Genomic DNA, 12,550 nt, shown 5'->3' on the forward strand with positions numbered 1-12,550 from the left:
GTAAAGTTATTAACGTTGGTATGTTCTGAGTGTTCCTAAAATGACTGAAAAAATGGTACTTTAACGTTTCATAAAAGTTCAAACAAATGATGTTGGAGATATTTAACATTCAAGCTGATATAAATTTTTGATAAGTCCAATGAAAGGAATGGATTTGTCTCTGTGCCTTTTGAGGCAGTTAGTGAAGCTATCAACTCCTCACCTTGCCCATACTTGCGTCTGTGCTAATCCATATAATACTGCTTCTCATTTCTGTCCACTGCGATCTCTTTCAATGCCAATTAGTTTAATTCAAAATTGCTTGCCTGGCCCTATGCTCCCTTTTGTACACATCTACAAGGCTACAAACTGTGTTGCACTGTATTGAGAGTGAACGCTTAAAGGAGCCATGAAGACAAAATGCAAGTTTGTGTTATTCGAAAAATTTCGTGTTTTATAGTGCCCCCAGCGCTTGTCCGAATGCAAACGATGCTTTATTCACTGAGAAATTAATCAATTTAGGTAAAAATTTTGATTTTCCCGCTCAATCGTGCGTTTTCGTGGTCCCAAATGACATCACAGGAACCGACCGCTCTGCAGCCTAGGGTCCCTTGATTCACGCATCCGCCGTACAGGGTGGAGACACGTATGCGCTGGCGCCGCCATTTTGGTCCACTCGCTCGCTGCCCAAACAAGTCATTGTATCAAAACCGCGCTAAAATTATCGCCGCAATGGGGTTAACTGGCGAAGTTTGAATCATCTTATCTGTTTCGCGGTGCTGGGTCTCGTGGGAAACGAGAACAATGCGTTGTGCACGTTGACCCAACTGCAGCGGTAAGGGACCGTTCAAAGGGCGTCTCCACCCTGTACGTTGGCGCTGGCACTGAGGTACTCTCACGTTTGTTTACGTTTCTGAACCTAGATGGCGCCACCATATATACCGTGGCGTGTTGTTTTCTGCCTTTTTTTGTTCTGGGAAAAAATGGTTTCGTGAAACATAGTGCTCGCTCGACAAATATGTTCACGTAAGGCACCGTCGCGTCAATCAATCGGTCAGTGTCGTCTGAGACAACCCTAAAGCCCCGCATTCTGTGCAGCTAAACAAGCATATAGTGCGCGCAGTACCAACAACAGCAGTACGAAGCGGTACTTCTATGTTTACATGTGCTTTCGTAACTTACACTTACCACCATTATTATGGTTTTAAAAAGAATGTGCCCTAAATTTAAGCGCAAATAGCTCGTTCGGCAAGCTTGTAAGCTCTGCCTAATTTGCGTTTACCTTCGCCGGCCTCCGCCAATCACAGAACTGGCTCGAATGACATCATAGGTTCTGTTGCGGGAAATGAGCTAGTGGGTCGCATGGCCATTCCCTTTTTTCCTAATTATGTAGCTTATTTGAGCGAAGTTTACGTTAAAAGTGGTGTCAGTATGATTCTAACGAGGCAATCTTTTGCATCAACCAAACTTGTGTTTTCTCTTCATGGCTCCTTTAAAGGGGCCATGAAGGCAAAATGCAAAGTGGCTCATTCAAAAGATTGCCTTGTTAGAATAACACTGACATCATTTTAACGTAAACTTCACCCAAATAAGCTATATCATTAGGAATAAAGAGAATGGCCATGCAAACCACTAGCAATTTATCCACACTAAACCTATGACGCCACATTACGGGCACTTTGTTGCGAATGGCTGAGGCCAACAAAATCCAACGCAAATTGAACAGAGATTATAAGCTTGCAGGACGAGCTATTTTCACTTAAGTTTAGTTCACATTCTAGACTAATGGGGTAAACAATGGAATCTACGAATGAACACATAGACATAGAAGCACTAGTGCGTACATGCGTATACAATATATACACTATGCTGGGTGACGCTACACAGCTGTTGGGCTCATTGGGCTTGTCTGGCTAACTGGCGGAAGGGACACTGCCACTTATGTGACCCTAGCTGCCTATCGAGTCATACCCAATGTTTCATGTCACGATACTATCAACCTTAACAATCAGCCAGGTACAAGTCAGTCAGAAAAAAATACGTGTGCAGACAGCAGACCTTGAGCAGTATTGCAACACCACCTACGAATGCAGATGGTAACCAGGCTAACAAAAGTCATGTTAATGCCGTTGGCAGCAGCCTCAGTCAACATACTAACTTTTGTTCTTGGTAACTGGCCTGGACAGTCATTGCCAACGTCGCGAAACACACTGTGCAATGAGAAAATAAAAATATGACTTAAATTGTTTAATTTCTCAGTGAATAACGCATCCTTTGCTTCCGGACAAGTGCCGAGGGCACTATAAAAAACTGAACCTTTTGAGTAAAACAAACTTCTCATTTGTCATCACAGCTCTTTTAAAGGGGTCATGAAGGCAAAATACAACTTTGGTTAACTTGAAAGAGTTAGGCTTCAGTACCTCACGCAGCTCCATTCCGGCCACGAAAAACATTTTTTAACCGATAAAAACGCAAGAAATACTTAAGAACTTTCAAATTTCGCGCCACAGTGACATGTTATCGGCACAAGTGACGTCATATGGGCCATCACTAAAAACATAATTTTCAGTGTCTTAACTGCAGGTTAGCATTCAAGTGATTCGATCAAACGGAACTAGCGGCCCACTACAATCGTCCAGTCATGTGTCCTGGCGATTGATCAGTTCGGCCGCCATCAATCGCCCAAACAAGATTCTGTGACGTCATAGAAAAGTTGCCGGAAACTGGCTAGCAAGTCGTCACTCCTCCACGCGTTTTCTTTAATATCTCCATTTTTTCCCCGAAGCTGGCGATGAAATCGGTATCATTGTTATCACAACAGAGCAGTCTTTTTAATGAACCAAACTTGTGTTTTGTCTTCGTGGCCCCTTTCAGCAGGTTGGTGATTCATTGAAATGACTGCACAGTGCACAAAATTGTGCAAGGAAGAGCACAAGACAGGCACCGACACAGAACACCACCTGTCCTTGCGTCCTCATCTTCTGCACTCTGCACAATGATGTTTAGCTGCACTGTTCATTTCTTGCTGGTCAAATAAAATCAATATGAGGCATGGACTAAAAACAGCAGGCGAGCACACGTGTGTCTGAGAGTGTGTATGAGAGAGAGAGAGGGAGCACCTTCGAGGTCCCTGTCTCAGCTGTTTACCTTCTCAATGAAGCTGCACAGCTACAGTTAAGTCGATGTATACGGCGCAAGATTTCGTTCCCTTGTGGGTACAAGCCCGCCACTTCCTGTACGCACCCAGCACCAGCTACTGGTTTACTTCGAACACTGCTTGTACTGTTTCGAGCAACTGCTAAAACAGCCCCTGCAGTTCAACCTCAGTAGCACAGGGGTAGATCACAGGGTTTAGAGTGAACCCCAGTGGTACCAAAATTTTTGCTAAGAACGGCATTTTTTTTATTGCTGTAAAATGTCCTTTTGGGCCAGTTTTATGCACTTTTTTCATAAATAAGGGTGGTTTGGTACCTTTTAGTCGGTTGAGGTGTGAGGTACGGCATATCAACACGTTTAACTGTCTGCATCGCACCGGATGTGTCTGGCTTGTAACCATTATTAAAGGGGCCCTGCAGCACTTACCATCGATTACTCAGAATCTATTTTGGGGTAAAGTCTACTGTCCCAGCAATCTCCTCCCACAAGAATTGTGAGAATCCGTTCACTATCAGCGAAACTACGCGCGATGAGAAATCGCGCATAATTGTTCCCTCTCAACTCGAGCGCGGACAACGCGACGAAGGCTGCGCGCTCTCTCCCGGAGAGAGGGGCAGCTCGCGGCGTTCACATCGGCGGTCTTCGATATATCACAGGCCACGGAGTTCTCTCCTTTTCTCCGCAACGTGGAGGGGTCTATTTCCGGTCTGGTGCCACAAAAAAGCAGGCATGGCTGCCTGCTCGCAAGCGCGTGCTAGGCTGGTAGGACGTTTTTGAAACAATAAGCACTTGTTGTCGAGTGGTCTCGTTGAAAGGGGAGTATTGAGTTCGTCACTCAAACTCCGCGCACTCAAAACACAAAAGAAACGCCAAAACTGTGCGCACAGGTTCAGGCATAGAAGAGGTTGGTACACAGTGCCGGCAAGCCGCGAAGTTGACAAGCGACAGCCAATAAGACAGCAATGGCCTCAATGACGTCGTTTAGACCATGCCAGGGGTGCATAATGAGGAAAGCTGAAGAAAGCGCGGTTGGTTTTTTTGCGTCTTTCACAGTGATTTGCGCGCTCACTGCTTCACTTGCCCGTGTAATATTTGGTTCAGGTATTCCTGGCAGTGTAATCTAAACGTTGCGCACGCTTACTTACACTGCTCAAAGAGTGTTGCAGGGCCCCTTTAATGGAGTATTACGTGTATGACGTTGTGTGAAATGGGTGGTAAAACCATATGATATTTGACACGACCACAAAATAGATGACTAAATAAGCAAATTACCGTATGCACTCGATTCTAAGCACCTACTTTTTCCCACAATCACGATGCCGAAAGTGAACACTGCTAAAACCTAAATCGACCTCCCCCCTCTCCCCATCACCACTTTTTTTTGCGGCCGTATCTTGACGAGAAGGGCGGAAGAATTAACGCTTTATTTGGCAAGCATTCAAAAGAAATATAAGTACAGACAGTGAAGCCACCCCTTACATCTGATACTCAGTCACCCTTACCATTAAGAGAGTCTGTGGTGCCACCTGGACCACCACTCTCAATATCCCCCAGCAGGTCGTATTCTGTTCTGTTGAGGTGCTTTGTAATCGAAAACTTCATAAATGGCCTGGCCACAACGTCAGCTCGGGCCCACAGGCTAAACTCTTTTACACCATTTTTGGCTTGTCCCATGGTGCACCTTTGAAAGGCGTTTTGGCCTAAAAAAGCATGTAAGCTTTTGGTAACACCCTAAAAAAAGGGTGTGGGCAGCGCAGCTACGCGTGACTATGTAGATCAGCTGAATGCGCAGCATGACATACAGACACCTTTATTCCACTTAATCCATCCTTATTCCGCTTATACACCTTTTTTATGCAATAAGGGTGTAAAAAAGTTTAGTGCGAGTCTTTTGAATTTTAAAAGTTCGAATTGATGTTACACGTGCCAAACACGTTAACACGGGCCATGCAGCACACCGTATATGGAAACGAGTGATCACTGCAGACGAACTATGTTTCAACAGCGAAGCTGTTTAGCGAATCACTATTTTTCGTGTCCGCAGTTAAAAATACCAAGAAATCTCCAAGCGCGTGCACGTGAGCGCAGGCCTCGCGGCGACCGATTGGCAGTGAACAAAAACAAAAAAAAAAAAGCCTAGTGCACGCGTGTGCGCGTCTCACGACAACCACACAAGCATCCCCTGGGTACGTTTGCCAAGCCAAGCATACCCATTTTTAAGGAAATTTGCCAAGATTGCAATGACTGCCTGGCAGTTAAAAAGCTAGGAAAATTCCGAGCATTCGTATGTGCGTGCCTCGTGGCGACCAAACCTTTTGTCCGGAGACTGTCCAACGTTCTCGGCGCACGTTTGTCAAGACAAGCATACCCGCTAGGGAAATTGACCAAGATTGGCAAAAAAAAAAAAAAAAAAGAAGAAGAAAACTCCAGCATTCGCCGTAACCGTGGCAACACTTGCTCGTAATTAGAAAGACAAGTCACTGCGTACTTCCTTCCAAGGTGATGTCCAATAATTATCACACCCAAAAAAATGAAAAACTTTACACTTATATCAACAATGATGGAGTAAGGTCATTGCGTAGGTGAAGAAGCAAATCAGCTGCAATCGTAGACTTCAACCTTCGTGATGGTTGGGAAGGCTGCGTACAGCTTTGCTACCTTTAAGTCCTACGTGTTAGTGTGAATTTGCTTCATTTTTTTGTTTTTGAACATTTCTTATAAGGTGGGGGGACGGTACGAGTGTACATCGCAGCACAATCATACATGCATGATTGGCCTTCATATCGGAACACCTTTTCCACACCCTTTCAACACCTTGCCTAAAACCAAGGGTGTTGGTCAACACCGTTTTTTCCACACAAGGAGGGTGTAGAGCTACGAATAAGGGTTTCGAGATTCAAGAAAAAAACTGGCTGCCTATCTGCTCCTTTCGTTGCAAATTTCGACAAAAGACGATAGTCCTTGTTGACATTTGCTAAGTAAATGCCTCCCTTCGCTTTCCCGCTCACCTCTCATGCTGTTCCTCTTCCGTAGCCCTCCTCCCAAGGTAAAAACGTTAGAGGTTTGCTCAAGTCAATTTAAATTTACCGCGTTCCACTGCTCCAGGCCAGGTGCCTCGATGCTAGCGCTCTCGTACGGCGGAGACACGCGTGAATCGAGGCGCCCTACTTCAACGTTTATAGAACCATGTTGCCCTGCTCCACGTGTGTTCCAAGAGGAACGTGAAACTTATCTAGAGGAACCTTTCGCAACTGTTGCCGCTTGATTTCTTAAAATGCCGCCAGAAGCTATAGAGGCGCGGGCGGCAGCAGGTGGCAGTGTGAATTTTTTTTTCTGCAGCGGATGTAGTATTTCATTTCGTGAAAATCAAGCAGCTATGAATTTTTTTTATAAAGGAACACTGTAAATATCCTTTGTGTATTAATTTTCTGCTTTATATTTGCGTAATCTCTCGTTCTTGTTCAACAAGGTTGACAAGTATAAACATTAACACTGGACTTGCACGTTTAGATTTGGCTGTGGGTATGACTATTGTGCAGATTCAGTTTCCCTCTGGCCGGGTGGCTGAATTTAGTCACAGACAGACAGACAGACTGAAATTTCTGGGTTTAAGTAGCCCAAGGGTTTAAAGGGACCCTGCAAATGTACCAACAACTACTAGGAATGTATTTTGGGGTAAAGTCTATTGTCCCAGCAATCTCCTCCCGCAAGAATTATGAAAATCCTTTCACTATCACCGAAACTACGCACGATGAGAAATCGCGCATTATTGTCCCCTCTCAACTCGACTGCGGACAACGCGACGAAAGCTGCGCGCTCTCTCCCGAAGAGGGGGGGGGGCGGCTCGCGGCGTTCTCTTCCGCGGCCTTCAATATATCACAGGCCGGGGAGTTTTCTCCTTTTCTCTGCAACGTGGAGGGGTCTATTTCTGGTCTGGTGCCACAAAAAAGCAGGCATGGGTGCCTGCTCGAAAGCGCGCGCTCCGGCTGGTAGGGCAATTTTGAAGCAATAAATGTTTGTTGTCGAGTGGTTTGGTTGAAAGGGAAGTATTGAGCTCATCATTCAAACTCCGCGCGCACTCAAAGCACAAAAGAAATGGCAAAACTGTGCCTACAGGTTGAGGCACAGAAGACGTTCGCACACAGCGCTGACGACGGCGTATCGTCACAGGAAATGCGATAAATTAGCCGCGAAGTTGACCAATGACAGCCGATCGGACAGCCATGGCCCCAATGACGTCGTTTAGGCCATGCCAGGGGTGCATAATGAGGAGAACGCAATTGGCTTTTTTGCGTCTTTCGCAGCGATTTGTGCGCTCACCGCTTCACGTGCACATGCAATATTTTGCTTGGGTATTTCTGGTAGTGTAAGCTAAGTGTCGCGCAGGTTTCCTTGCACTGGTCAGAGTGTTGCAGGGTCCTTTTAAAAGGATGTAATCGCCTTCCAGCACCTTTTCCCACTTATACTACACCGTTTTTCACCAAAAAGGGCGTAAAAAAGCTTAGTGTGCGCTTCCACGTCTGAAATCCACCTTGCGATGGTTGCTTAAAAAAAGGGGGTGCTTAGATTTGCTTTCCAATTTTTTTCCAAAAGTAGAGGAGGGTGCTTAGAATCGCAAAAATAGGGTAGTTCCAAGTCCAGCATCATTTTGACTGCATCCGAGCTTCGCGCTTAATTCTCCCCCTCCCTGCGGTATCAACCAGACCAGTTTTCAGCACTATACTAGGATCAGCCATACAAAAACCGTAGCTGCAGTTGATTCCAGGTCTGGAATCCCATTTTGCAGGCAGCGTTGTTTGGCTTCCCAAAAACCAAAGTGGAACTCAATTTCTCACTCGCTTTCCTTTCGGAGAAGTGATGCCAGTAGAACACAGGGGGGAAACAAATGCTGGCTCAAGTTGCGGATAGCGAGAGTGCTTATTAAAGTGGCCTTGTCAATTATCCAAACAGTGCATGGTGGTGGCAAGTGTAAATTCCTGTAGAATTTTTCCTGTAAATTCCTGCAAAACAGAAAACTGTGCTGATGCTCAACTTCACAGAATTAGAGGCAGTAAACCACACATCAGTGCACTTGAAAGGAAATAGTTTAATCAAACTGAAACAAAGAAACCAGCTCCACTATGGTGACAACAAAGAGAACTGCAGCACTCACACAAAGCGTTATTTCGCTACTCTCTCACTTTCATACCTCACTTTCTACACTAGTATTTACAAAAGTCCATAAGTATTATGCAATCGCACAGCACACACCCCAAAAAACTGCACTTGAGCAAAAAAAAAAAAAGTATCATTAGAACATCTACACGAGATTCGCTGTGGCAGCTTTATCTTTGCACAGCATCCAAACAGATGTCACATAAACACAAAATTTCAAATCCCTCTATGGTCTGCTAATACAGGTAGGAATTTTTGTGGCTTATGAAGACGTGCCCATTGTAACGACTTAGATGCACACAAAAACATTTATATGAATTCGTGGGTTCGGTTAATGGTCAACTGCAGCGAAATTTCACCTTAGCCAAATTTATTTTCAGTGTGTTGTGCATACCCCCAAATCAACTGGGACATGACTGGTAGGCCTGCCAAATGCCTTGCTAAACAGAAGCGTTTAAAACTGCTCCATAGACGACATTGCACGTGCCAGCAGATTATGCAGACAGCCATGAAGCAGAAGCGGCATTTCGGTCAGCCGCTGCTTTATCCGTCAGCCAGCTGGAGAACCAGTTCAGCTCTGCCGGGTCTGCACAGGCTTGATCCCAAGCTGCTGGCCGCTGCATCATTACTTCAGCCTCACCGCAATTGCCACATTTTTCTCAATTTCGGTTTCAAAATCGCCGCTTTTTGCTGGTCGTTGACCATACAAAAATAGGATTTTCAAGAATTCGAAATATTCACTGTAGTTGACCTTTAAACATATGTTCAACCGTAACAGCAGTAGTACAGTAAAACCTCGTTACAAGAGACATTTGAATGAAAACAGTTTGGTTGGTTTTCCAAAGTTCACCATCTTAGCAACATCGCACACAACAGACCTTGCTTACAAGAGACATGTTACACCGGTCCCTGGAGTGTTTCTCGCAATGAGGTTTGAGTGCAATTAAAATGCGAAGACCAACTACGCAAACCAAGCAGTTCTTTCTTTTTCCATTGCACAATGCTACATCTCTGGGGCTCGCACAACTTGCAAGTTGAGTGTTTACAAACTGGAACAACGTAAACTGCACCTTAAGCGCAAGATGCTTAATCACAGCAAGCAACTTCAAAAGCAGCAGTGCTCCCTTAACTATAGAGGCTCTGCAAATGAGCAAGAACAGTTTTGTTTCATGCAGCCACAGGCACCATTACATGGCTGCAACAGAAGCACAGTGAACCCAGATTTTGTTGCACTATTAAAGGACTTTGGTACTCATGTAAATGGCATGCTGCTCTCCAAAGTCGCAGCAAAATCACAGCATCAGGAGGCTTGGATGTGCTATCTTGCCATTGCACCAGCTTGCTGCAATGCACTTCTGTCACAGCCAGGCAAATGTGGCCTCTGACTTCAACACCCCGCGCCTCCTCCCAAACAGGAATGCCCTGCATCAGCCTTGGTAGTACCTGTTACACCTATCAAGCCTGCTGCTGGAGGCATTAAGCCATCACCACCTGTAGTTTGCCTGTAGTGTCAGCCAAAAATGGCAAACAGCCACCTTTTCTGCTGCTCTCTGCTGCCCTTTCCCCCGTACTAGCCGTCAGAATGCTCTTGTGCCGCCTGCTTGGCAGCAGTGTTTTGTGGGAACCAAGAAACAATTTACAGGGTTTGTCCAGCCTTTGCAAGGTGGCGCTCCATGCATCCATGCTTCCTCAATATCTGCTCCTCAAGCTTGAGCGGCGGCCTAAGGCGGGGGGGGAAGCCCACCACTATGTGCTGAACTAGGTGTCCCTACAGTACCATTGGAAAGCCACTGGCACGACAGGCAATACTATTGGTGCGGCATCTAGGGGATGAAACTGAACTTTGATCATGTTTTAGTTGCTCTGGTTTAGGATGACATATTTCTAATGCACTTTATGCAGCTCTGTTGACTGCAGACATTCATAACCAAGTTGAAGAGAGACAGTACAACACGTGGTCCTTACACTCGGCAGCAATGGTATTGCTGGGCACACTGCTTCCATTGTGCACATTTATGGTTTGGCTGAATGACATGGCGCTTTGTTAGCTAGTACTTCCAGTGCCGAGTTGTCCCATTTGGCAAATGATGCATGGTGCCTGCAATCAGCAATGGTAGCGCTGAACCAACCATGCACTAAAATGGGAGTCCTTACAAGCCATCAATGCAAGTCCTGTATTCAGGTGGGATAGGGGGACTCGCACATCGCTGCCCACGTCCATGTTTTCTGTCCACTTGTTAACTGTCTTGGCAAAGCCTGGCAACTCTAGGTATTTGGTGAATAGCCAACACTTCACTTCCCAGAGTTGGGTGGGCATGGCAGTACACGCACTTGCCACAAAGAGACGCATATATCTGCACACTAGTTGGTACAGGTTAAGATGGGGAAAGCTTTTGGATACAGCAGTTTTTTTTTTCTTTACAGCGCACAGATGGTTAATACGAAATACCACAACTACAAACACTAACACCGGGGGTGGTATAATGGTCAACACAGATTTTTAATCATTTTTGTCACACAGCATGAACACACAAACATGAAGCCTGCCAACAGCAACTCTCCACAACCCAGGAATACACAAATACACGAGTGCAGCATTTTCAGTTGAGATATGTTTACAGCCCAGCAAACTGTAGTAAGTTTCTGCAGTCGCACTTGCAAAAGGCAATTTTGTGAAGAACTAAGAAACAAGAAGTTGAACAACACGATAACATGCCAAATACAGTCGTCACTGGTTAAAATGCCCTGCACCAGAAAAACCCTGCTATTTACGGTAAAACCTCGGGACCAGCACGTGGCCCCAACTACTGTTTCCAGAAACGCTGGCGTTATTCACACTAAGTAGACTAAAAACAGAAGCTGCACATAAAAAGCAGTACCTGGTCATGCTAACACAACCATCACAGTTCGTTCCTTGCTCCTGCTTTCAACAAAATGGCACTCTGGTGGATGTGGAGCTGCACACTGGCCTCCAACGCATTTTGAAGCTTTGCCTTATCCCCAGGGCTTGGTGGAAACATGGCGAGGTCTGCTGCTCATCAGGTCTCCCATCAGGAACAACTCAAGAGTATACTTGTAATTGACTTCGTAACGCAACAGCAAAAGAAGAATAACTCACAAGCAACTCAAAACTCTGTGGGATCACAATTCTTGCAGGTGAAACTTCCACAACTATACAATCCGTCAGCCTTCCAGTGGGCCGGTCACTGCAACCTACCCGAAGCCCACTGCCAACACAACAGTGGCAATCACCTTGAGTGTGGGTCGGGCCTGAAAAATGCACGATATGGCAGTTCAGTGTTACCTAAAGGCTGGCCGTGAAAACAAAGTACCTCTACTGTCTTATCTATTGCTTGGTTTAATGCAGGGTCCTCAGCAACCGAGATTCTTTTACAGCACACAGATTGCCCTTGATATTCTGTCTGTCCGGATGGACGGTGCCACCTTCCACCCAAAGGTGCATCGTTCATTACGCCCGCTCTGTAAATGAACGTTCCCTGCATTTACTGGCCACCTGTCAAGACCTCTGACATCAAACGCAGATGGAATGACTGACTGGTTGAACACACTTAATCTCAAGAAAGACACCGCCGACAAATGCACCTCTGCCAGCTCTCACTGTGCACTCTAGGGCCCACTGGACACCACTGGATACCCTAGGCCCAAGCTCCACTAGGCAGATGCATGCCCACAAGTCCATCAGCTGTCCCTGGTGCTGGGCCCAGGATGAGCATGGTAAACGAGGGACACTGGGTTGGTGATGTCCTCGGACACGAGAGTGTTCACCATTGCCTTCCAGCGCTGGAAGCTGATGCGGGAGCTCTGGAACAGAGAAAGGTCGCGTTCAGCACAGTGCCTAACAAAGGAAAGCAGGAACATGTAACACCACATATCAGAGCCATTCCTCACTTTCACGCTCACACCGTCAGTTCTCGGCACACTGCGAACCATTTCCTTTTTATGCACCAGAGCAAGCAGAGCCAACAAAATGCCCAGAAAAAGCTTTCGTTGGCAACGAAATCTGAATACACATCCACTTTTAAGGAAAACCAAACAGTATGTAAAAACTTCATAGCTAGCATGCCGTAGCCAATTTTAAAAAGTTCCCGGCCGCGGCAGCCGCTTTTTTGATGGAGGCAAAAAGCAAAAAAGCCTGTGTGCTCAAGATTTCAGCACTTGTTAAAGTTCCCCAGGTGGTCAAAATCAATCCGGAGTTCTCCACTACGGCACACCTCATAACCTGTGTAGCTTCGTCGCGTTA

General features: G+C 45.9%; 1 protein-coding gene across 1 annotated transcript in view; it reads right to left on the bottom strand.

Annotated features, from left to right (window-relative positions):
- Window positions 1–8,201: 8,201 nt before the first annotated feature.
- LOC144148724 (short transient receptor potential channel 4-associated protein-like) overlaps window positions 8,202–12,550 on the bottom strand; it is a 93,344-nt gene continuing 88,995 nt past the window's right edge. Inside the window, exon 23 of the mRNA XM_077680248.1 lies at window positions 8,202–12,111. Coding sequence (XP_077536374.1) covers window positions 11,989–12,111 — 123 coding nt within the window. The 3' untranslated portion in view covers window positions 8,202–11,988. The remainder of the gene's footprint in view (window positions 12,112–12,550) is intronic.

The sequence above is a fragment of the Haemaphysalis longicornis genome, unplaced genomic scaffold (assembly GCF_048455015.1).
Source record: "Haemaphysalis longicornis isolate Haplotype H1 unplaced genomic scaffold, Haemaphysalis longicornis Haplotype H1 scaffold_1, whole genome shotgun sequence".
NCBI classification, from domain to species: domain Eukaryota; kingdom Metazoa; phylum Arthropoda; class Arachnida; order Ixodida; family Ixodidae; genus Haemaphysalis; species Haemaphysalis longicornis.